Here is a 26602-nt window from a genome sequence, read left to right as displayed (position 1 = left end):
GTACACACACACAACCTCTTGAAGCTATTACAGTGGTGCCAGGTGCACGCTTGGTCTAACACACAGCTCACAGATCAGTCTGCTCGCAGACACACGTGTGAGAACCAGGAGATCCCGCTGGAGACATTTAACGGGTTCTTTCCCCAAACTCAGCGCCCTGACAAACTCAGCAGACCCGCGGGCTGACTTTGTTTTCCTCACGGGAAGTTCCCGCGACATGCCTCCCTGCTGCAGCACGGCAGCCCTCACGGTTACAGACCGCACTCCCACAGACGAACCGAAAAGGGCCTGTTACCTCTATTACGCTCCCACAGCAGGCAAGCAGCTGACCCCCTCGCTAAGAGCGGTCCGAGCGGCTTCCACCTCGGCAAAGCGGCTGGTCCCGGCTGCGGCGGCACCGAGGCGTTCCGGGGGGCAGAAGGCTGCCCCCACGAGCGCCGGGGGTTTGGGGTCTCGCAGCGAGCGAGCCGGCCGGGCAGCGGCGGCACCTCTCGGGCGGGACCCGCGCCGAGGAGCGGCGCGGAGCGGAGCCGAGCCCCCGCTGAGCCCCGCAGCGGGCCCCAAGGGGCCCCGGCCGGCCTCAGCCGGGCACGGCGAGTCCCGGCCCCACCGGAGGCCGCCCCGGTGCCCCCAGCCCCGTCCCCGCCGCCGGCGGCCGCCTCCGAACTTTCTCCGCGGCGGAGAGAGGGGCTCCCCGCCCCGTCCCGCAGCGCCGGGCTCGGCACGTACCGGCTACCGGGTACCTGCCGCCCGCTGCCTCAGAGCTCCCTCAGCTCCCCGCGCGGGGCCGGCGGCCGTGAGGGGACGAGGGGGGGGGAGCAATGCCCGTGCCCGCGCGCGCCCAGCCTTCCCCGCGCGTCGCCTAGGAAACAGCGGGACGTTCAGTGGGGGGGGTGCGCGTGCTCGCCCTGCGTCACGTGCTCGCGGCCGACCCAATGGCAGCGGCGGGCGCTGTAGTACTACGGGCTGGGGAAGGGGGAGGCGCGGCGCGGCGGGGCGGCTCCAGGCCCTGAGGGAGGCCCCGCCCCCACGGGCAGGTGGGGACCGGTGGGGGGGTCCCGCCGCGGGGGCCGGGGCCGGGGCCGGGCCGTGACGGGGCGGGGCCGTGACGGGGCGGGGCTGCCCTGCGCTGCGCTGCGGCGGCGCGGTGCCGGGGTTGGGCCGGGTCCGTCCCGCTCGGCGCCCCGGCAGTACGTGACGGCGGGGTCCCGCGGGCTGCCCGCGGCGCGGCTGAGAGCACAGAGCGCAGAGCTGCGGGGTAAGCGGCGCCCTGAGCACAGCTAACGCTGGGCCAGAGGAGATGGCAGTGCTTTGGAGACGATAGAAAAATAGCCGGGAGTGTGCTGGGTGCCGGTACGTACCGGAACCCGTACGGCAGGCACATCGCGTACCTCACCATTACTGCAGCAGTGCTCTCTCTGACGTTAAATGTCCGTGTGCCGAACCGGCCCCTCGCACACCGGCTGGTACCGCGGGGCTCGGAGTTAGGGCTCTTTGGAGCTGGCAGAGCTGGCACCTGGCTGGACACCGCGCCTCGCCTCGAGCTCTGAGCCAAAGGGAATCACGGAGCGAGAGGCTGGCAGGTGCGGTGCATCCCAGCGGGCTTCTCAGGGACCTTAGCGATAAACTCGGAAGCAGAAGTGCTGTACAAGGAATCAGTAAGCACACAGAATGAGAGAACAGGGCTGTGTTGTTTGTTTCCAAGCTCAACAGTGATCTTGTAATGCACGTTCTAAAATTGTTATTCTTTTTGATTGAGCTTTTCATTTGTTTCAGGCATTTGGTGGATTTTTTTTTTCTGACACCTGATCATTTGCTGTACTAAAACCAGTTATGAGCTCCGTGTGGTAAGGGTATTAGCGGTTACCACCTAAATAAGAAAATTAACTCCTTTTAACAAGACTTCAAGATAGCTCTTAGAGGAAGCAAGTGGCGAAGACTACTAGTCGCTTGGGAGGTATCAAGGACACATCTGAGAATGACGTTTAGGTTTAATTAGCCTACTAGCAGATAGTGCAATTCCTCAAACTTTTTCAGTACACAAATATTTGAGCTCAGCACTGATGCAGAATGAGATTTTACTTCTTTTGTTTTAAAAATAAATACATAATGCGGTAAAATCCCATTCTTGAAGAGAGCCGTAAGGTACAACTTAATCTAAATGAGCAAACAGGGTATGTTTGAAATAGTCATGTGACCAAAATGATCTTTATCTGGGGGGAGAGCTCTTATAGAAATTAATTTTGAGAATGTTTGGATAGCAAAGAACCATAAAACAAACCCCAGATCCTTGTTCAGCGTGTTCTTTTTATCTGCTCATTAAGACTTCCAGTTATCTTTTGGGGATACTGCATCTGGCGGATGCTTAGAATAGTTAGCCATTAAAAGTATACACAATAAGTGGTAATAACAATTCACTGTTTGAAGTGTACGGGGAGTAAAGCGCATGGGTTTATTTAAAGACAAATCTGATTAGTTCCCAAGGCTTTTCCCAGCCTCCAGTATGGCTGTACATTACTGCGTATTTTTGCTAGACAGCTGAACACGCTGCAGTTTGGGGTTTGAGCCCTCAGTCTTCCCAGAAACCCAGTAATGGTTCCCACAAAAGAAAAAATGTATTATTTCCCTTAGTGCTCCAACGCCCAAGAAGCACAAACGTGCATGCATTTTCCCACGGGGCTCACTTTAATTTGTGGCTTCTCAGCTACAGAATAGTAACCCAGTGTTTCTATAGCTTCCTCAGCATTCAGCAGGGGACACATACAGAGTTCCTACCTCACAGGCCCAGTTCAGCAAAGTACTTGAATATGCTTTAATTTGGTGGTTTACAGGGGACTAGGATATTTTTAACTCTAAACATGATTTAAATCCTTTCCTAAACTGAAGCCCTTGTTAACAGAATCAGATCATGAAGATGAAGATGGACAGGACTTTAAAGTAATTGAAGAAGTTGAAACGGTATCAGTATATATATCTCAGTATACAAGGTGACCTAACTTTAATGTATAAACTGTAACCTTTCAAACAATGTATTGTTAATAATAATATTGGTTTAGATGACAAATGTGTAGGAAAAAGGGTAGAGCTGACCTGAATTGTTTTCAGCAAAGTAAACTGGCACGGAGCAAAATAGACGAAATTTCAGGTTAAAATACTCTAACCTGATACACAAAGTAATCTTCCAAAGATCTCCCAAGGTGCATGCAATGTAAACGTTTGAACATGCACAGAATTGCATTCCTAGTTTCTCTGAGAGTAAGCTACAGCTGTGTCTTAAGAGAAGACTTTGATTTTGGAAAGTGTTGGGTGGATGAACAAACAATCCCTTGTCTTGCAAGTACTGGTTCACGGCATTCACTGCACAGATGTAAACAAGTTAGAATCAGGTTTAGCAACAATTTCTGCTGTAACAATTTGTTTTCTTTGCCTTATGTCACCATACATCAATTTATTTTTCTAATGAGGTAGACAGCCCGATTTATTCTGTTTCAGACTGATACATACCTAAACTTCTGGTAAGAGTGAAACAAACATCTCAGAGAAAAATATTTGCTTATATAAATGCATGGGTACCTAATGATTTACTTTTAAGTCTTAAAAATAAATGAATAAATAAATCTGAAATTGTGCTACTTGTTATCAAAACTTAAGCACAAAGTAGAGTTATACATACACACATACATACCCCTGGATTGTTCAGGGGATATTTTCACTCCCTTTTTCACCACCCCCAATTTTGTGAATATGTGAGCAACAGTCTAAAAAAGTATTCTTTTAAATTCTTTCATTCTCTGCAGTCAGTTTGTAAATTTGTAGTACATTGAACAAGTATAGTCCTAGTCCAAACAACTGACGAGATGCATAGCACATCCATTCAACACACAACACACTGATGCAGTAAAAAACTGTCAGCTTCCTCTAAGTTATTTTCTGCTGGATCAGTGAACTTAAGCATCTCATGAAAAGGTTCAACACATACCCGAGATGCATACCTGGTAGTAAGATGAAGGAAAGAACATAGGAGATCTCCTTTTGGCAACAGCAAAATCAAGGTTTTTTAGCTGTTCAAGGACCCACAGCCTGATTAAATCTGATAAAGGAAATAGTCTGAAATGTAGGTTATATCCTATTTATATTTACTGTTATGAGAGCTATTGGATATTATATAGTTTTGTGGGAGATTCTGAGAAAAGGGACATTAAATTATAAAGCACTGCTTGCTCTAATAAAATGCAGCTTTTAATCAGATTCTTGACTGCTGCATATTTTTATAACACAATTTATATATACTTCATTGTGTGAATGTTTTGCATTCTGCAGTAAATTTCAGCTCCGGTAACCATAATAAAATACACAAGCGATTCTGTGAGCATAATGGGGTGTTACCCTACTCTATACTTGGCCTCCGTATTCATGTTTGTCTTTGTTGTAACCTCACCCACAGCGCACTACACAACTGTGTAAGTTTGAAGCATTTTTAATAATACACACAGAATCCAGATCTTAGATGCTGAAAATAATCATCTCCAGGTTGACCTATTTCTTGTGGAAAACAGGATTTTAGTTCTGAAGTGGATCACGTTGGTTGGTTCCTTTGTGCCACATGTTATTTTAATCGTGGTTGTGTACACAAAGAAAGCAAAGTTGCATATCTGTGAGACAGCCCAAGAGGACAGCCTTCGGGTGGTGACGTTGCTGTTACAGCCTGGTATCACAGGGAACTGCCATTTCAGATTTTCTTGTATGGACAGGACACTTAAAGAGCTAGAGAAGCCATTTAAGGGCCAAAGAAAAATAGAACTGTCTGCTTATAAAGTAAGTACAAACGTGTTATACCTTTTGAAATGGGCCTCTAGAGAAAGTTTCCTTTGTACTACTAAAAGCTGAAGTTATTTCTGGTGAAATGGGCAATTTATTTTATTTGATCATTTAATGGGCAAAAATCATTTAACTGAGGAAGAACTTTCATGTAGATGGTCCAAGGAGAAGAAATACTATATCTTCTTTAAAGGTGAAAGAGAAATAAGGATTCTTTTACTGTGTTTCTTTGCATTTCTTCCAATACAAGATAGTTTGCCTGACTATTTATTTTATTTACACTTTAAAATATAATTAAGACAAAAAAAATAAAAACATTGAAAAGTAAAAACTTCCATGTTAGGCTTGTTTAGTAACTTATTTGGTATGTTAAGCCTTGAGTTCAGCTTACAAGAAAAGAGAATGCAGTAATGGTAGATGGTTGTAGAGCTGTCATGTTGACAGAATAACAATTTCTTTACATTGCTTTTTAGCAGTGTAAACTGAAGGTTGGCTTCTGTCTAGACAGTTTCTATTCCATATTTTAAAAATAATAGTCCAAATCTAGATTTGCTGACTTCTGCTGAATTCACAGCCTATATTACTAATTTCACCTGACATTCAGATGTGAAAAGCACTCAAGTGAAATACACATGCTCTCTCCAAGAAATAAATTGTTCTTATTTGTGAAATGCAAGAATTCTACCACTAAGATCTTACGTGACTGAATAATAATCAGTCTGAGGACTGAGTCAATTATGTGCACTGACTATCAAGGTACAAATGATAATTTAATTAGCTAGGCAGAAACAATAATTTAGATGGCTTAAAAGCATCAGGAATACAATTCTGAATAACCATGGCACAGTTTTGTTTGTTTGTTTGTTTGTTGTTTTTTAAACTTCTTGGTGTTTAAGCACGCTTTAGTATGAATTTGCTTTCACTCTGTAGCTCTGCCCTTAGAAGTTAACTGAACTTGACAGTATACTTGAATGTCTGCCATTAACTCTGAATTAATGGAATGTACATATAATATTGCTGTCAAAGTACAAGAAATATCTTAGCAGCAGCACTCTAAGATGCATTCCAATAGCTGTTTCTTCAGGGGGAAAGGTCAGTAGTATTAATGACATGCTACATTTACGTGTTTGTTTTTAGGTGCTGTTTTGGAAGAACAGCCTCTGATCAAGATTAAAAATTGTTGTTGGAATAATATGCGAACAGGTAACTTCTTCCAGGTATTTACTTGGATATGTATACGTGTATAATTAGTATTCATTAAAGTTGCATTGATTTCGACAGCTGCCATTGGGATCGTAACAACTGCTCTGTGGGACTCCACTTACTAGGCAGCAAACTAGTTCACTAGGCAGTGGAACAAATTCTCTAAGATGTTTGCTTTGATCATTCCTAACATTTCACAGGTTTTAATCGATTATCACACAGTCCAAAGCTGATTTGTCAGCATTTCCCACCAGTCCCCTTTCCCTTGTGTTTTAGCAGAGTTCAGGTTTGGGCAGTCTATAGTATTTTATCCTCCGAACTAGGCATGACAGCTGAGGCAACGTGGATTATCAAGGCTAGTTTAGTTCTTTGAGGGTTAAGGTGGTGCTGAGCCTTTATTTGTTTTTCTTTTTAATGGACAGGATGGCCAAGTTGAAAAGAAAAAAAGTTTTAATGGAAACAGGCAAGATAGTTTAGGGGCAGGTTTTCATGCACGTCCTTGAAAAAAATAATTGTGCATCAGTGTATTTAGAAGGTGCTGTTACCTCTGCCAGTTTTAAGTAATCAGACTAGTTTTAAAAAGAGCACTATTGTTTCATTCTTTTCCACCCCCCTGCCAGTAAAAGATGACTTTTTTTTATATATAAAAAAAAAAGTAACTGGTGTCCTACTTCTCTATTTAATCTCTCACATAGAAGAATATATCAAAATACAGACATACTATGTAGAACATCTGTTGATAGCATTTCTGCAATCATTAATTGAGAAGTTAAAGCTTTCATATTTTTTAATTGCCCATCATCACTGGACTTGTTAAACTTCTCTATTTTGATTATACTAGTCTGAATGTAGTATGCATTTAACTTTCAAAGCATATAATTGTCATTTTTAGATTAATATATTAACTTACGTCATGAAAAATCATAACACATTCCCCAATGTTAATGTAATTGGATTTTTTCCTTGTATTGAAACCTTTCTGATTTTCCATTATACTCTTCTGCATCACCAATTTTAAATTCAAAGGGATAAACTGTTCCTTTCATACACTCCTGTCCAGAGCTGTAGCTTTCAAATTTGATCCAAACTACTGTATTTCAGTAAAGTGGGCATGGAATACAATAATACATATTTTTGTATCACAACCCACTACTAGTAGCATCCTGAATTTTCTTTTATTCTTTTTCATAATTGTGTGCTCTACTTAATACTGCATTACTCAGGTACTTTCATTAAGTAGTAGCAAAATATTAATACACAAGATAGGATTAATAAAAAGCACAGTTGGTTGGAAAATGGAGCACCTGGCCCACATGGATGTAGACGCTTCTTTAAATATCACATTTCTAGTAAAATTAAGGTTACCATTTTTCCCTTAGTATTGGAAAAAATGTCTAGCACTAGAAAGAAACAGCCTGTAGGGAAATTGTCTGTAATTATAATAGAAAAGATTTTGAAGGCTTCCTAGGCACTTTTTGTTCTCTATCCCTTGCTTTTCATAAGACAGAGTGCCTGAGGTATTTTTCCAGAACAGAAATGCCTAGCTGGATTGCAGAGCTGGTCCTTAATACATGGATCACACTGTAACAGTGAGAGGATCTTTTTCCCCAAATGTTCTGAGACCTGAATGACTGAGGCATCTAGTTTGCTTCAATACTCTACTGCGCTGCCAGTATAAAAAAGTAAGACAGGTACATTTCTGAATAAAAATGAGGAAAAGGCATAGAACCTTAAGGCAGAATTTTAAGAAAGTTAACAAGTTCTCACAAGAACTTCTAAGGCTTCCCCTGAGCTGTCTGAAGACCTTTGTCTGTGGGGCCTACCTTCTACTATCTCACTTCTTTGGTAGAACGTCAACAACATTTGACTCCCTCAGATACTTAATGGAGTTGAGACCAGGTCAAAGTTGAGAGTTTTGCTTTTTCTCTTAGTTCTTATAATTGCATAGATATCCTGATACAGTGTTCTTGCATTCAATATACTCTCTTTCCATTTAAGGAAGGTTATGGCCTTCAATTCAGTTACACTGCCACAGAAGTTCTACTGTTACGTTCAAAAAGGCTAAAATCTAATAATTTGTAGTTCTTGTTCAAAAATCTACTTTTTTTTTCCTGTTGCCATTTTATTCTAATTGTAGTTATACTGTTACTCATGCAAAATAATATCAAGTCTTTTACAGTGAACTTGCAGTAAGTGATTTGCCAGTAGACAAGCACAGAAAGCCTTAGAGTTAAAATAACTTTCCATTTACCTCCTAGTAATGTAGGTGAAGCACACTTATCTGTTATGCCACATCCTGAACCCGTGCAATAAGGTCAAACATCAACAGTCTTTCCAGCCTTACATCTCTCCTCCAGCTCCCTAATTTATCTGCACACACGCTAAAAGTCTAGTTACCATTTGAATGTTAACACTTTGATAGCACCAACATAAAACTGAATTCCTGTTGATCTCTGTGATAGAACTGCCTTGGTCTTAAAATGATATATGGACATCATCCACACTCCTGTGTCAATATGACATTGTAGAAATTCAAGAATGTGGGAAAAGACAGACAGTAGAATTACTAAAGATGGCCCAGTACCTACCAGGGTGCGTGATGTGTTTGTTGCACAGGATAAGGGGTAGCTAAGCTTTTCTACTACTCTGAAAGGTCAGAGTTATTCTACGCACAAAGCCATGGAAGCTCCCTTTAAGGAAGAATGTCTTATGACCACACTTCCTCCTTTTTCCTGCAGGAGTAAAGAGGAACCAAAACTATTTGTTTTCTGAGAAACAAATAAGAAAATTAAAATCTCGATTCCTTGTAAACAACACTGTATTTTGTATAGAGCATGTCTTCCATGCACAAGTAGTGACACAGCAGAGTTCTGATTTCAGAACTTCTGGGAGAAATAACAGCAAAAACAACACCTGAAGTGTGAGGTAACACATGATTCTCAGGCTTGTGATGTCAGAAGACTGTTCTATTTTACTTTTGATTGAGATATTGTGGTTTCATAAGACTGAAAGTATAAATATATATGCATATATATAAAATGAATTAGTGACACATTAAATATATGCAGTCCAACTTCCAAATTTAGACTGCTGTCAACAAGAGTGCAATTGCAGTCAGATATTCCATTTATCATATAATGCACAATTGCTTCTCTAAGTGCCAGCATCAGTGTCCTGGACATTTCATTAGAATGCCTAGTTGTGTTTAAAACATAACTTAGGCTTCTTGCATGAACTGCATTAAAAAAAAAAAAAAAAAGGCATTTTTGAGATCTGTGGAAATTGCATTGTAACAGTCTTCTATGTATGTGACACTTCACAGGCTAGCTACTTTATTAATTAGGATGAGAAAAAACTGGTGGTGTCCAACTGTTATGATTCAGTTCTTAATACAGCCTGAAGAAGCTTTAAAATGCCCTGGGCCACAGCTGGGAATATTCTGGGATTATCTGTACTGACTCTGATCCTCTCATAGAAACTAGTTAAGCTCAAAATGGTTTATGCCAATGTAACAGGACAAACTGGACTTAATATTATATGTATCCCTTTATTTTGTATGGTTTGTGGTCACAAAAGGCAAATGGAGTAATGGAAAATTCAAAAGTTCCTGTCCCTACAAGATAAATTTTTAAAATTTATTCATAATCTTAGTGTTCTCTATCTGATACAGTGACAGATTTCTGATCTTTTTGCATGTAATTACATAAAACAATTCTGCAAGATGGATAAGGCCATACACTGCTAGCCTGGAAGGCAAGACTGATTCCATATTTGTTCCTAGTGTAGTGATAGCATGGGTTTTGTTGTTGTTGTTGTTGTTCTAGTTTGTTTTTCTTAAAATGAAGCTGTCCTCCTCACTCCCCCTGCCCTCCCCCCCAAAAAAAAAAGTATAAATATTGATAAAAATCTAGAAATCTCCATTTTTCACTGTGTTTATTTTGGTCTTATTTTGAAGATCATGAAGAACTCTGTGGCACCAGTTATGGATCTTTTTGTCTAAATGGAGGAATTTGTTATATTATTCCTACTGTATCCAGTCCATTCTGCAGGTTAGTGACACTAAAACTTGTGTTTTTAAATATTGGACAGTAGCTGTCTCAAAACTTTCTCCATTTTGCTTCTTTAAGAATGTACTGTTAAACCTTTACATGAAAAAAAATACCTGTTACCTTGGCTATCTCAAATTCAGTAATTCACGCTCAGATTACTTACCTAGCCCACAGAGAGATGACAATGAAGAAAAACAGTCATGTACTTGGGATATACTTGTCTGATGGTTGCAACAGTACTCAGTTATGTATGCATTCAGAATGATATCTATATTTAGGACCATGTTTCCTCCCCTCATTACAATATAGAAAGGAACAAAATACCCTTTGCCTAATGCAGAATAAGCTGTAGGAAAGGCATTCAGAATGGCAAAGTACCTTGCCAGCTTTTCTTCCAGATGAATTATATTGCAAAAATTCTGATAACATAAAAATGGCCTGACCTGAACAAAAGGAGGAGGCATGCAAAAAGGAATATAATCTTTTAAGGGAGAAAAAACAAAACAACACAACATGTAACTCAAGACTTACTGTGTTCTCTGAATCTCACTGAAACACTTGAAGGGCAATATTTACAGTGACAGACCACTTGCTAAAGAAACATCTAGACAGCACATATAGATGCTTCTTAGGCCATTAGTTTATGGGTCCATTTTTCCCTTTGGAGCCCAGGTTGCACACTGGAAAAAGAAACATTTCCTGCTTTTGCATGTATATTTGTTTCCTGTGTAAATACAGCCCTCTCTTTTTTTTTTTTTTAAACAAAGACATAAGACAATGCTAAATTAAATTTTAGTTTGTCATGGTTCTGTATTTACTAATTCTTAGCTATTGTTCATCAAGATAAATTATGGTTAATTTAATGAATTTACATAACATAATAATAGACATTCAGACACCTACTGTATATACTTCAGGATACTACCTTTTTTCCTCCCTATGGCAGCATCTGCTCCATCTCCGATCATGAGTTATAACTAACAATAATAGGATGAAGCAGACAAAGGAAACGGTCTTTTCTAAGGTGTCTAATTCAAATATTTCTTTCTTTTGTTTGATATGGGACAGTTCAATCTAAACAAATAAACTCAGGTACGTAAACTCATCTAGTAGGTGAGAAAAGAATTTTGTGGTAAATGTTCATTTAAAAATATACACAGAATATCACTGTCATATAATAAATCAGATCCAGAAATGAGGATAAAGCACAGGAGTGCTGCATTTTAATGATTTATTCTAGCTGATAAACCTTAAATTTCTGTGATGTAAAATAAATACTATGTGCACACAAAGTAAAATATGCATTTCATGCATGTTGATATATGCATGTTTTTTTTCAAGAAGGAATCCCTTATTATTGATATTAAAATGTTTAAATAGAAAAAAGTAGACTAAACAGCATCAGTGATAAGATTTCAAAGCACCCACTCTCAACTGTTGCTGGGCTACATAACAAAAAAGGTATATCTGATGAAGTAACGTATTCAGAAAAACTCGATCTTCAGGAGCACAAGTCGGTCAGCATAGATAACTTTACTTTAAAAGAGCTCCAAATGAAGTAATTTTTAATTCAGGTACTAGAAGATTTTATAATCTGCTGAAGCAGAAAGAGTACCATTATAAGAGCATTCCTGTTATACTCAGGCAATCCTATAGCATTTAAATTATCAAGTATTTTTCCTCTGTATCTAATGGTTGATTATGAAGTTATATGGGTTTAAATAGAACGCTTCTATTTAAGTATGTCCTCATTCTAAGCATGTTCCTTAATCAGTCAGAGGAGGCTAATTATAGATGAGAAAGGTTTTGTTTACACACAGATATCTTAGTAATCAGCAGTGATGTGAATAGAAACAACAGAAAAAAATGCATTGCTATTCAGCAGAATTCAGAAAAATATTTGGCATTCTGGATCTTCAAGACTGGCATCATCACAGTTGTTCAAAGTTTCTATGATACAGGTTTCTTGCAGATCCCACCTAAAGCTTCCAAGTGCTCTCAAATGATCACCTCCCACCAACACAACAATTGAATCAGAATTTTAGAATCAAAGGCTGCATTGCTGTTTGTGAAGCATTGATTAGAAGGGGGAAATGCAATAAGAACGTACCAGCAAAATGCAAGAGTTACCTTAAAACACATTTGCCTTGGCATGCTATTTATTTAGACAAATGCGTTGTGCTCAACATAGTCCACACTACCTGGTGCAATGTCATTGGAAGTAATTCCACAGCGTAAGTGGGAAAATTGCATCATTCTTTAGAAACACATATTTTGTAGCATGCTAACAAATTAAGAGCCACTGTTTACTTTTGGACATTTCAGTTATTTACACTATTAAGAAATTGATATATATACATAGAAGATATTTAATAGAAATAAAACATTAGTTGACCCTCCCCCCCGGCCCCGTGCAACAAAGCAGCTTTTAAATACAGCTGATGTATGTTAAAACATGAAGTTGCTCAGCTGCCATCTTCTTTTGTTCCTTTTCTAGCACTGAGTTAATGACCTTAGGAGCAAAAGGCACACCTGTCACCATATACAAGATGAGCTTCAAACCCGGGAATGCTCAACTGTACTACATAAACAAACAGGCGGCAGAACAGAGAAGGCTGTAAAAGCAGCTGCCTCAGGTGTATCATCAAACATAAACATGGGGCTGAAAGATGTTTGCCTCAGCACCTGATATGCAGCTGTCCCAGAATCATTAATTAACGCAGTGCAAAATTAAGATTTCATTGCCTGAGGTGAAGTTCTGATATTTCCATGTGCTCTTACTTGAAAGATGGCTGAGAGTCATCTTTTTTATTTCAGACAAGATACAGGTTGCATGCTGCTTTTTGTTTGTTTGTTTTTTGTTCCCTCCCTCCCTCTTTATACTCAACATTTTCCAGAGTAGAACACAGAACATGCTTTAACATGTATGCTCGGCACTTTACAAACCATGAGGGTATTTTAAGGCCTCCTATAGAAACTGAGGCAAGGCTGTCAAGCTCCTTTGCTTCTTTTGGGCTTAGGACCGCCTTAACCATCTGGTTCTGCTTTCTATTTAGTACAACGTGGCTAAAATCTCAACAACCTTTTTGCTACACTGGCATTGCGTTTCCGATCTTTTTAACATATGTTAAATGTGGCTTCTATGGACTGTTCATGACAGGTCAGTCTACCTTATCACAACAGTTCTCTAACCGTGACATTTTAACCTAACCCTACCTATGCAGCTCTCTTTAGCTAGAAGGACCATCTTTTCTTCCTCCTGCTTCATTTTATACTCATTCTCTAGAACTTTTCTACAAGCCTTCATTTGATGCCAAAGCCTATTTATTTTTTTCTTCCTGTATCATTTTAGCCTTGCATTATTCTCCAGGTGTCATTGGTATTCAAGAATACTTGTATGAATATTACATTCCATTTTCTATTCCTGTTATTCTATTCAGCTCTACAAAGCATTTCTCTCACTTGCTAGGGAACAATGCCCCACTCAAACTACATTTCTATTCTTAAAGCATTCGACAGTACAGGAATAGGCTACTGAAGTGCCACTACACTTACAGTAGGTATCTGGAATATTATCTCAAGCAATCAGGGCAGCCTGCCTATCTTTCCTTCTCCCAGCACTCAAATAGAGTAACTTTGAATAGTCTCACGTTGTCCTTATTAAACGGGGACTGTTTGATCAGCAGCATAGCTTTAATACATGATAAGGATACCTGTTCCCATCCTGGCCCAGATCACTCTCCCGGTGATCTGTGCAAATCTTCCATTTTATTTTCAAAAGCAAAGAATTAAAAGAAATGGTAGTAATTCTTTGTGCAATACTTTAGAGCAGTAGTACTGAAAGAGTAGTCCATAAGCTACAGTAAACTGGTGCTGGGAGCCATACCAGGCACGCATGGTGGTATACTGACAGTAATACGTTTGTTAGATCTAAGTAAGCTAGACGTCTTGGCTGTTCCTCCCCCCTTCAACTTTTTAATCCCTCATCTAAAGTTATACCTTGCCACTGCCAATGGAGAACACTAAGCACGTTAAGGAGTTCAGCCCGCTTTCCTCAGCTAGAGCCCGAAATTGCTTATGGCACAATTATTACGACTTCAGTGCCAGAAATAGCAAGAAGGAACAAGATCTTCAGTAATTCAAATAGAAAGGAGCAAATATACATAAAAGAAAAATACATACAGAATGTAGTTGTTGAACTAAGTGCTTTCCATTTTCTGTGATGCAATAAATTCCAAGAAAATTTTGCAGAGTAAGTGCAAAAAATAAGACAAATAAAGAATAATTTAGCTTCAGTTTCAGCTAGCTCATTCCAGCTTTTCAGAAGCATCGTTCCCTAGAGTGCTTCACTTGACTACCTGTACATGCAAACAAGTCTTGCCTGAAAGAAGTGTAAGCATCCAAGATGTTTTTCTGCACTGTGTGCAATACTTAGTAAAGCAGTGGGAATTTTTGCTTCTTCTGCAGCTCCTGATGTATTTTGAATCGTCTTTGGAAAAAATTTTCAGAAGCTCAATATGTAAAATAAACATAGTTGGGAAATCCTTTAGGTAGGTCTCTCAATGAATGAGAGAGTCATTCCCCAAGCATGTAACATTTCCCTGCATAAGTTATTTCACTTCATAAGCTACCTTTGCCAGTTAAGTGTCTTAGCTGCACTTTGCCTCAATGAATGCTCATTTCCTTTATCTATGCAGCTGACAGTACCAGCTTGTTAGCAAAGAGCAATAAAAAGTTACACCAAAAGAAAAAAGCATGACTACTGCGTGCAAGATGAGAACCAGTGGGATGACACAGTTAACACTGAAAAGGTGGATTTAATTCAGTTTGCCTGTGAAGAAGGCACACTTAACTGCAAAATATATTGCTCATCCAATGAACGTATAACGAAAGATATAGTTTAACATTTTGACATATAAAAGCAGCATGGGTCAGAATACAAACTTAATGCCCAACATGCCCAATTACCTTTATTCCGAAAATACTAAGCAAGTGGAAAGTCTGTAAGAAAGTGTGCTCTGAAACTAATATAAATCTCTCCCCACTCTTACACCACTTAAGACCAAAAGCAGCCTTTAGACTTCACAAACAAGATGCACTCTAATCTGTATAAAATTTGATTTTCCAGGTGTATTGAGAACTACACAGGAGCCCGCTGTGAAGAAGTTCTGCTGCCCAGCATCAAGTCTCAAACAAAAGGTGACCTGTTTGCAGTTCTCTTGGCTTCACTACTTCTGCTAGGAGTTCTTTTAATTGGAACATTCTACTTCCTTTGCAGGTAAAAGTGCTTCAGAGTGTTGAAGCTATTTAATCAAGTAGAAATTTCTTCTGGTAATCATGTACTAATTATTTGAATATAAAAGTATGTAATGCATTATCCATAAGGTTTGTGTGGTTATTCAGCATAATTAATGTGGATGTCTCAACTTGTTGCTTATGGTATTCCTTCTAAATGACTTTTCTAAGCTATTACTTAGATCCCTCTGCAGAGAGGGATCTGGGGGTTGTGGTTTACAGCAAGTTGAGTATGAGCCAGCAGTGTGCCCTGGCAGCCAGGAGGGCCAACCGTATCCTGGGGTGCATCAAGCACGGCATCGCTAGTCGGTCGAGGGAAGTGATTGTCCCGCTCTACTCTGCGCTGGTGCGGCCTCACCTCAAGTACTGTGCGCAGTTCTGGGCACCACAGTACAAAAAGGACATTAAACTGTTGGAGAGTGTCCAGAGGAGGACGACAAAGATGGTGAAGGGCCTAGAGGGGAAGACACATGAGGGGCGGCTGAGGTCACTGGGCCTGTTCAGCCTGGAGAAGAGGAGGCTGAGGGGGAACCTCATTGCAGTCTACAACTTCCTCACGAGGGGGAGTGGAGAGGCAGGTGACCTATTCTCCCTTATCACCAGTGACAGGACCTGTGGGAACGGTGTTAAGCTGAGGCAGGGGAAGTTTAGGCTGGACATCAGGAAGAGGTTCTTCACCGAAAGGGTGGTCGCACACTGGAACAGGCTCCCCAGGGAAGTAGTCACTGCACCAAGCCTGTCTGAATTTAAGAAGAGATTGGACTGTGCACTTAGTCACGTGGTCTAAACTTTTGGGCAGACCTGTGCGGTGCCAGGAGTTGGACTTGATGATCCTTATGGGTCCCTTCCAACTCGGGATATTCTATGATTCTATGATTCTACTTTTAATTGCTTTGTAAAAAGAAAAAAAACAACAACAAAACAAAAAACCACAACATATCTAGTAGACTAGTTTCTGAGAGATTTTACAGTATACCTAGAGTTATTATTTTCAAATATTGGTCAATCCTTATGTTGTCCAAAGATTTAGAAGTAGAAGCAAATTACCGAAGTGATTAGAAACTGCATTTCACTGCATTTTCACTGCAGATTCACTGCATTGAGTTGGCAGCCAAACTAGCTGATGCCTTTACAGCTCCTAGTTTAATGAGGAAAGTTGTAAGTAAAGAATCAAAATCAAGAACCATCCCAGACAGATATTCATTAACTAACAGTTAGAAATTTAGAACACATCAGAGGGCTAATGCATCTACCCAGGATCAATCACGCTGGAGTAGCATGAAGAGGTCAGTGCTATAAGAAAGTGCCACAGGTTCTATTTTTGTAGCATTTTAGGCATATTAGAACTCCCAATGAAAATGTGTAAAGAGGTATTAGGATTAAATAACCCTATCAATTTGATGCTGTAACACTGAATACACATATCAGTAGACTTGCACCAAACCCAACCAAACTTACCCTCTGCATCTGAGTAGACAACTTCATCTCCTATGTCCTCCCTTGTTTTTAGGGTACAGTGCTGTTTGCGAGAGCTTACTTTCCCTTATGTTGTGAATATGTATTTATGAGACAACTTGCTAGCCCCTGTAATTATTAGCGATCATTTGCTTACAGCCTCTTTCTGTTGCTGCTCTTCTGCATTTCTCCTTAGTTATGATATCCTAAGGTTCTTGCAATTCTGTTCTTTGCTCTTACATAATCATATTGCCAAATCAACCTCTCTGATCCATGCCTTTCAGGGAAGAGCCAGTCTACTTTCACTTCAGCTGCTGTCACAGAAACCCACTGGGTGCCTGTTTTTCCCATAGCTGAGGACATTGAGAAGAGTTTTCAGAGTATTTGACAAAGTTTGTATTAAATAAAGTTTTTGTAGAGGATACCCCTTACCTTAGTCACTTTAATTAAATTAATCCTGTCTTAGCAGTGCAGCCACAGATTAGTAGTTAGCAAGAGTATTTGCAGATTACTATAAAGTTATCAGACCAGAATACAGTTTTAAGTAACTTAGAAAAATTCATGCAAGTCTCATTATAACTTTTTGTTTCTTTAGAGGCAAATCTTGTCTCTTAAAAGAGGAAAAAAGGCTTCAGAGAGCAGAGAATTCAAAGACTAATCCATTCAGGAAACCCTTTCGTCTTGTATACACAGTAAAATAAGGTGAAGGCTGGAGACAGCCTACTGAGTTTTATAGTCAAAGAGCCTTGCATAACAGAGTACACAAGCTTAAAAGTACAGCAATTGCAGGCCTACACAAGTCCTCTCTTACATAGTTGTAAGGTGAGCCTCAAACACCATTTACTTATAGGAGATCAATTTACTCAGTCTTAACTGGCAGAACAAGTAGAGCCTCTTTAATACCGAAACAAGGGCAGCAACTCAATCTTGACACAGTTGCCCTTAAATATAGCTTACATACCAGGTTAACTTAGGAAATCTCATAAAAATCAGAATTAACTTCTTTAAAGTACAGAAAAGAACATTACTGTCTAAAAACTGACTTATCTCACCTTGAACGCTCCAGAAGGCAGGTGTAACACAATCATCATATACTAGGGAACTCTTCTATAAAAGAAACACTTTACACCCAAAAGTCCTTATTTCTTGACTGATGTAACCAATGTATCAGAGGAGTCTTAACTAGCTACTTTAATTTATTCTCCTGTCCTCAGATGTACAAACAAGGATAATTGCTAGCAGCTGTCATTAATATATTTTGTTTTGCCCTACCAGCTGTATCATAACATATTAGAGGACGGTGGAACCGAGGCCTGTAAGGGTTAGCTGAAAGTTTGTGTTGTCATTGACTTTGTCCTCTCTGACAGGATATATTGTATCTAAGTTTTAGAGAAATATATTATGCTATCAAATTTCCACTACTACACTTTGTTAACAAATATGTTTGATCCAAAAGAAGAAAGCAGAGTTTCTTCCCCCATATTGTGTGTAAGTAAGCATTTCTGTGGCACTTTAAGCAGAGGATTCTAGCGTGTTTTTAGTACATAAGGTGATCTGGGAGAATGGAGAAGAGGAGACATTAGTTGCAACTTACTATAGAGAAACTGATTCCCTACAATTATACATCAGCTCTTTTAGAATTTAGGAAATCAGTGCTGTATTATTTTGTCACTGTCATCACTTGCATCTGCCCTCCTTTCCAAGTTTTCTTCCTCTCAGGCTGCTTGTGGCAGATTTCAGGACCAGGCATGTGTGCGTCCATTTAGTGCTCCCCACAAACAAATTCATGCAGCATACAAGGATAGGAGAAACGATATCATTGCTCTGCGTATAAAACTCGTATGTAATGGTGGAAGTAGCCTGTAAAAGAGAAGGGCTGCATAGGAAAAGCTCAGGGTGAACGTTGGGAAACAACTTTCCTTTTATATTTAGCTGACTCGTCGTATTTTTATCAGTCAAGGATTTACTTTTTTCAATCTGCTGTTAGGCTGATTTCATGCTGTATTTGATTATATACAAGGATTCCTCACAATGATATAGTTTAAGAAATCAAACCTACAAGGAGAAGGCGAAGGAGAGGGAATCAAAGATAATGAAGAAACAGTATTTGAAATGGCTGGAGGGTGAGAATGATGGAAAGTAGAGTGAAATAACAATAGAGGAAGGGGAATTAAGGTCTGAGTGAAAGGAATGGCAGAGAATGTAGGGAAGGAAGAGGAAGAGGGAATTCAGGAGTGCTGAAGGACTGGTGATGAAAAAAACAGCTTATAACTGGGAAGTATAAATAGTTGTCTAGATTGAACCTCCTACTGTTGCTGGAACTTGCTGAAACTTCTCTGAGTTTCAGGTAAATAGGATATAATTATTTAGGTAGTAATGAGTTGGTTTACTTTCCTCTTATGAAAAATGATGAAGAATCTTTAACAGTTGCAAAGAAAAGACTGTTTTCATGCCTCATCAAAAATGAGTCTCGTAGAACAATTTTATATCACCATAAGAACAGTGCTGTCCACACCCAAAAGTAATGTGGAAACCAGTTCAGCACTTTAGCTTCCTATTTATTTCCAGGACTGTGCTGTTTCATAGGCAATAAATGTCAATTCTCTGTCAAAGGGGGAATCCCAGTCTTTAAAGAGCATGCTCACTTCTGCTTGCTGCATTCCTCTCGAAGCTCAGCATGTTGCTATGTCTAGCTATTGGATAAGGACATCTAGACACATATTAGGACACAATAGATTAGGCTGTGCAAAGCCCCATCCAACCTGACTTTGAACACTTCTAGGAAAAGGACATCATGCCAACAACTGTACTTTTACAAAGATTGTGAATGTAAAATATATCCATATATATATACACACACACACATATACACATTTTAAATCAGAACTGGTGTTATAAGAGTGATTTGCTATTTAATAATAATTAAAAAAGTTTTGGAGTATGGGTGCAGTGCCTCTTTAGGTGCTGCATAACCTGTGAGCAGATGGAAGTACATGATCTAGTACATGGAAGTAGAGCAAAACCAGATAAAGCTGCTCTCAAACACACCCAGCACCCTGCCTGTAAACAGCACTGATAAAGTCTACAGTTGTCCTCTGAGGAAAACAGGAAAGTATTGAAAATCCCAGCTATTACATTGTTACTAAGGGAACAAATGGCATGTTTTGCTACAAGCAATTCAGGTGTCAGTAGAGGTCCACCTGGCCTTCCTACTCCAGAAACATACTGTACAAGGCTTACTGGAAGACAACTTAGAAAGGTAGCTGATTAGCACAGATTTCACATAACACAGCTTTTTAAAAAAATCATAGTGCAGAGTGCCACGCACACAGCTCAGAGGGGTAGAGAAAACCCTAGGGAAAACTAAAATAAATCTGCAATTCATTGCTATACTTTATTGCAAGTCATATTGAAATGCCAAATAACCTGTATGATAAGCTTATATTGATGAATGGGAACTCAGCCAGCCAAAACAACAGAGTCTAGGCATAAAGCCATTTGAGCTATCCAAGACAACAGATTTTGTGGAGGAGTCATGCCACCACAGGACACAAACTGGACAGAAAAGAGAATAGCTCATGACTTTTCTCAAGAGCGCAGATGTCTAATTACTATTAAAAGGAAGAGGGAAAGAAACAAGCGATCAGTTCTATCTAAAGGATCTGCTTCTCCTCAAGAAAGCATGGAAAATATCGCACTATTGACATTTCACTTCAAAATGCTAAGAGAGTTACTGATAAATTAAATAGTTTCATGGTATCTACTCATTGTTTAATAAAGACCTGAGAAATCAAACTGGAACAGGAACATTAACTTCGGGAGAGAAGCTGTCTAGTTCCAAGTGCTGTTCCTGCCTCTGATCTCTATTGTTCTCCCTCAAATACATGCTTCTCAGAAATTATGAGTATTAATTAGACAGTAATTGCAGAAGACCTGTGTTACTCTCCCCTGGTAGAAGGGTCATTTAATTAATTTGTGTCTTCTTTGATAACTTCTTTTTGTTCTCTGTGTTGTTTGTTTATTTATTTATTCATCCCTGATGTCTCTTTTTTGTTTCTTACCGTCAGGAAAGCATCCATTCCCAGAACAAGTTCATCAGAGTGTGGTGCCAACCTGGTTGAGACTACAAGCAGCAATGGCTGCAACAGTGAGTACGCTTAAAATGAAATGACTGGACTCTGTGACAAAAGCTGGGGAGAAAGCTTTCATTAGTGAAACTCATGTTTTGTTTGTTTTTCAGAAATAATAACAGAGTAAAGCATTAGCTTGGAAGAATGGTGAGAAAACAACGTGCAGAACAACCATAAAAGTTGTAGTGGTTGAAATGGTAAGGGGGTTAAGTAAAGAAACTAGGCTGTAAGAGGAGGCCTACTTCTGCGTTAGAGAAAACTGCAATTAATACATAAACAGTTGCATTTAGTAGAGTTTTATGTATTTTTAAAGGTGTATCAAATTATACAGAAATCACTATAACCTATGTTTGAATTTTGTGAGATACTGTTTTCAACGATGAACAGATAAAAGCATGATATAATTTTGTTTCTTATTGCATGAGAAATATGAAATCTTTTTTCACTACAAAGAGAATGTGAGACAATCATAGGATTTTTTAGCACGAGGTAATACCATGAACTTTTGATACGATTGTCCCAAAGGAGTTGAGGACTCTCTTCATTCAGTAGCTTCAAAATTTATACTTGTGAAATCTGTCAAGGATTTGGCTTGTTTCAGAATACACTTACCAGATGTAGGAGAAAAGAAGTACCTTTCTTCAGCTAATACTGTTGTTTTTTTTATTAATAGTAAGATAAGAGGGTGAGATACCACTGCTAGTGTATTGGTCAGCTTTCTGGCACAAGATTTTGATTCAAATTAAAAGAAAATACTAAGAGAAGAGATTGGTAATGGTTATAAGTAGTCTACTGGGTAGAGTATTTACCCTTTGCTTGGTATATGTCCCTAATATTAAGCAAGGTACCTTCCTTGTTGGTTTTATTTTTGTCTTGCCTTCTTCTAAAATTCTCACTACTGATCTAAATCTTACCTTAGGTTTACAGTTGATATTTCAGACGCTAAAAGTCAGGAGTTGTATTCATCAGGTCCATTCCTGAAACAATACATTATCCAGCCAGGTGTGTTGGCTGGACAAGCACTGCCCTCTCTAAGGATCCCTTTGTTTTACTCACATAACCATTTGCTGATCACACCAATATATATATCACTATCTGGTTCCTTACAGGATTCCCTTACTCTGGCAAAGAGAGGTCAAATGACATGGTCTTTCTCTCTTTCTGCCTTGATGACACAAAGAGACCGGATGGGTAGTCAGCGGCACAGAAAATGTGAATTGAACAATTTTATTTTCAACTCATTTCTGTCACTGGAGGTTGCAACTAGGAAAAAACACACCTATTTCCATAATGGCACATTACCTAGCAGTTCACTGTATGGCATTTATAATGTTGTTTTGAAGAGAAAGTTTATTGAGAAAATTTCAGGATTTCAAAGGGGAGAAAATGCTGAATGCAGATATCTCATCTCTGAAATAAAAAAAATGGAGGTATATAAAAATGTAGGTGCAAAGAAAAATTTGAATAAGCTTCAATTCCTAGGGTGTCTACTGCATGCTCTTTTGTCAGAAAAAATACTGTGTATTTTATATCAATATAGACAAAAGTACAGCAAGACAGAGAAGAAAAGGCATAGTGCTACAGTGTATAAGGTAAGAAGTCAAGGAGAAAACCGTAACATAAAAACTATTAGAAAACAACACAGAAAAATACATTACTTTCTGAGTATTCATTTCAGAGAAGTTGGAGCCCAAGTTAAAGCTCAACATCTACAGGGAAAATCTGAAAGCATCAAATCAAGTAGAGGCCCTGATCCAGAGATGTTCCGTATTAAGTTATATAAAGCACTGAAAGATAAGTTTCTCCCCAAATTAACTGAACTTAGATGTTATTTCTTGGACTTCAAACCCTTAGCAGATACTCATGAGGAAGCTGATAATGTTGTTTTAAAGGCTAAGAAAGATGAAAGAGGTTTTTCATCACATATGGACATGCCAATGTTAAATGCAGAGTTTAGATGTGCAGCAATAATGATAGCTACATTAGAATCCGTGTTACCTAAAATACTTTGCATAGTCTCAGTGGAAATTAGTCACAGAGGACGGCTGTTAAATAATTTCCATGTGTTATTGATCATGAGACATTCAGACTTAATAACAGTAAACTTCAGCACACTATTTTCATTGAAAGAAGAAAAGGCTTATGGTCATCTTAAATGGAAATTCGGGAAGGAAATATTAATAGAAGATGTGAAAAATAAATGGACTCAAGTTGTACACTATAACCTCTTACAATCCTCTCAGCTTTCCAGACAAACATGGAATAGTTACTCAGTATTACCAATCATGTTTGCATTATCCAGGAAACAATTTGTACAAAAAATGAGAATGAATAAAACAAAACCATGTTTAAATGCAAACAAGTCGATTTATGAAACAATGTTATCTTTGAATGAAATCCTATTAGCCATTCAGGTTCCTTCTAATCCACTGCAACTGAGAACATTTCAGCTTCTAAAATTATTTATTTCAATTCACAAGCTTGGGGAATTTGTCTTTCAGGTCAAAAGGAGATTAGGTTACAAATTCATTTTAAGCTGGCCAAATGCCACAGGAAGTGCAGGGTAGCCAACATTACATCCAATTTAATAGAATTGTGCAATGCTTGCTTACAAAATTAAGCAAGCAGTCCTGTGAGCAAGAAAGCTACAGAAACACTGGTTCCAATGGATCTGATCTTGAGCCTGGAATCAGTGGAGCGTAAAAAGTGTTATGTGTATACACAGGGATGAGTCATACGGTCTCTTCTCTGCTTGACTCCAGTTTTCATGAAACATAAAATCTCCTATCTTTGAAATTACCCCTCCACCAGTTTAAAGGTTACAGGGGGAAGAGAACTGGAAAAGACCGGTTGCCTAGGAGCTGACACTAATACAATTACACACCAATTGATTTGTTACAGCAAAAATTCTTATATTTGAGGATCATGTTTTCCTTCCTTTCCTTCCTCATAGTAAAGGGCTTTTCTTAATGTGTTAGTGAATCCTTCTGATCATTTGCAAAAAAAAATGCCAACCACTAACAGGAAATCTCTTTATAGACCTAAGTAAGAGGCTGCTTATATGTTGTTCAGTCTCTCTCTCCCATGTTTTTTCAAATACCTGTTCAAGGGAAATGAAGATTTTTCTGTCTTTGGATTTATATCATTAAATATTATGTGGGAAGACCAATGGGCAATCCATTTGGTAGCACTAACCATTCTAACGGTACCTTCAATATTATGCCACCCCTTCACAATTTACTGCACCGAAAAAATATTTTCCTCCTGGCCCTGCATTTTGAAAGAACAGTAGAGAGGCTCTGACAGTATGACTTAGTTATTTCAAAATGGAAAGCAGGGAAGAAATGGGGGAGAGAACTTACCACAACAGACATTCCATCTGCGCCACTGCTTTTGGTTTCAAGTGTTGTGACTGTAGGAACTACCAACTGATCAGAATCCATGCAGAAAGGAAAAACAGTGATCATGCTAAAAAGCTAAAATTTCCTGTTGTGTGTTCAGCAAATTCTGTATCAGGAGATATGTACCTAGAAGGGGCTGCCCAGGGAGGGAGAGCTTTTGTTCAAGGTGGTTATGGATGGAACATGGGACAACCACCTCTTCTACATTAAAAGACAAGCCCACACCCCTCAATTATGTTCCATTGGTATTTGGCATCCTTTCGGCTTTAAATGATACCAAGCTATTTAAGATAAAAACTGACAGAACTGTGGATTAGTTTCTGTAGGAGTTTTCACTAGTACTATGACCATATTCAAACCCGGGAATATTATTGAAGGTGTATCTGTGTGAGTCGGGGGGTGGGGGAGAACTAGAGCTAAACTGGTTATGATTCTCTGGCAATGTTATTTACATCACCAGGATACAAATGTTCATTGTATCTCTCTCTCAGATGTAATGTCTTCTGTTGACATCTATGCATGTAAATGAAGAGATGGAACATTACTGTATGTCTGATTATACAGAATAACCAGAAGAATCTAGACATAAATTGTTGGGTTTTTTTTGTTAAGATAAGTGAAAAAGGTTCTTTCAAGCAAGTACTGCAGTATCTTCTGCACTTCAGGGGAAAACAAGCAAACAAAAACGTGTCTGCCTAAAGATGTTAAAAAAATAATCATTATTGTATGTAATATTACTCGCTTGTGCTTATTCAAAGTCTGTTCTTCTTGTGTTTTTTGTACTTTTAACCTGTTCAACATAACCTATATTCTAATGTCTGAGAGCAATTTCTTGACAGCAAAGTACCAAACAGAAATGAAGTACTGAAGTACTTGCAGGCAGATTGCAGCTCAGTTGCGTATTTGGGAGCGATACTACAAAAAGCCTTTCACCAGCAATTTTTCCTACAGCTAGCTAAGGGTGCATAAACAGAACCTGAAATAACATCAAGATAGCGCTGTTTTCATCCCCCAAATGAACACTAAATACAATTTCTAACACTTAAATTCAGCTCTGTGTCAGTTTGTACCACATCTGAACGTTCTCAGTGAACATTACAAGAGACTGGTTTCAAGTTACGCTCCCAGTAATAAATAATGGTGTTTGCACTACTACTTTTGTAAACGGTGGGCTGTAAAAATGTAGCTGACCATCCACTGGCATTTTTAACAGGGCTCCGTAATTTGAATCTATGTTGTACGTTCTATTCTTTTTTTCTCCATCACAACATTCACTGCTGTTTCAAACTATTCAGTCATTTTCACTGGTTCTGGAGGTCCTGTTTTCAGGGGATTAGTGTTTGCTCTCACTATTGCCACACTGTCTACTCAACTAAGATGAGCGTAATTTTAAAAAAGTTGTTTCTAACTCAGAGTTGTGAAAAATTATCTTGAGAAGGTGACATGACTGCCACTGATTCAGCAACAAGAATCACTCTGAAACAGTTATTTTAAGAAGTCAGTGCTACCTGCTAATCTCAGTGAGGATCCAGCTGTAAAATGTAATGATAGCAATTTATATATTTTTTTAAAGTTTAAACAATTTAGAAGCATAAATCCCATTGATTTAGGAATAAAATTTTTGTTCCTAAATTATCAAAGCTATTTTCCAAATAGGTATTTCTCTGTTAATAATTCTAACACGCATGTCCAGGTAATATCACTTCCAAATAATCCAAACTTTTTTTTTACACTTCTCCTTTGAAAAGCTTCCATTTTTTCCCACTAACTGTGTGTTACCTGTTTAGAAAAATACCCCACATTGTTATGAACTGCTGGTAGGTGTACAGTAATCAGTGCAAGGGTCCTGCAACGTTTGAACTTGTATTTATTTCATCTAAAACTGTGGTACAGGACCCAGGCACCACCAGAAATGAGCTGTTTACCTTGCTGCACACCTTTGAGCCTGTAGATCAGGAGACATGTTCCTAGGCAGAACACCTTTGAGGCTAACCCAGAGCCTCTTCCAAAACAGCAGCCTCTTCTGGAGCCTGCATCTGGCTGAGAAATGGGCTTAGGAACAGGAAAAAATTCAAGTAAGAAATTTGAGAATTAGAGTCTAACGTTCATCTTGAACTGCTTTCATGTGCATGAATTACAATTGCTGTATTAAGGTGGGAATTATTACAAGGATTCACCACAGCCTCATACAGTAAAAAAAAGTTTTCTGCAGTTTTTAACTGAAACTGCTTTCTGAACGTACACTTGTGAC

The 26602-nt window shown here is 39.1% G+C and overlaps 1 protein-coding gene across 9 annotated transcripts; it reads left to right on the top strand.

Annotated features, from left to right (window-relative positions):
* Window positions 1-984: 984 nt before the first annotated feature.
* On the top strand, window positions 985-25105 carry NRG4 (neuregulin 4). Of its 9 annotated transcripts, XR_007708722.1 has the most exons (7): window positions 1128-1258; window positions 5956-6021; window positions 9977-10070; window positions 15199-15348; window positions 20888-20967; window positions 21061-21147; window positions 22060-25105. XR_007708722.1 is itself a non-coding variant. In XM_035553768.2 (6 exons), exons 2-6 carry the CDS (start codon window positions 6012-6014, stop codon window positions 21075-21077), a joined length of 351 nt encoding a protein of 116 aa, XP_035409661.1. In that variant the 5' UTR covers window positions 985-1037; window positions 5956-6011; the 3' UTR covers window positions 21078-23405. The 9 variants fall into 9 exon arrangements, 8 of the variants coding, with proteins under 8 accessions (XP_035409661.1, XP_035409658.1, XP_035409657.1 ...); XM_035553768.2 differs by lacking the exon at window positions 1128-1258 and adding an exon at window positions 985-1037 and having other exon boundaries at window positions 21061-23405; XM_035553765.2 differs by having other exon boundaries at window positions 1111-1353; window positions 21061-23405.
* The last annotated feature ends 1497 nt before the right edge of the window (window positions 25106-26602 follow it).

Source organism: Cygnus atratus, chromosome 11 (assembly GCF_013377495.2).
Source record: "Cygnus atratus isolate AKBS03 ecotype Queensland, Australia chromosome 11, CAtr_DNAZoo_HiC_assembly, whole genome shotgun sequence".
In the NCBI taxonomy this organism is placed as follows: domain Eukaryota; kingdom Metazoa; phylum Chordata; class Aves; order Anseriformes; family Anatidae; genus Cygnus; species Cygnus atratus.
Note: the sequence above shows the minus strand (reverse complement) of the source record. Positions and strands in the feature narration are given on the sequence as shown.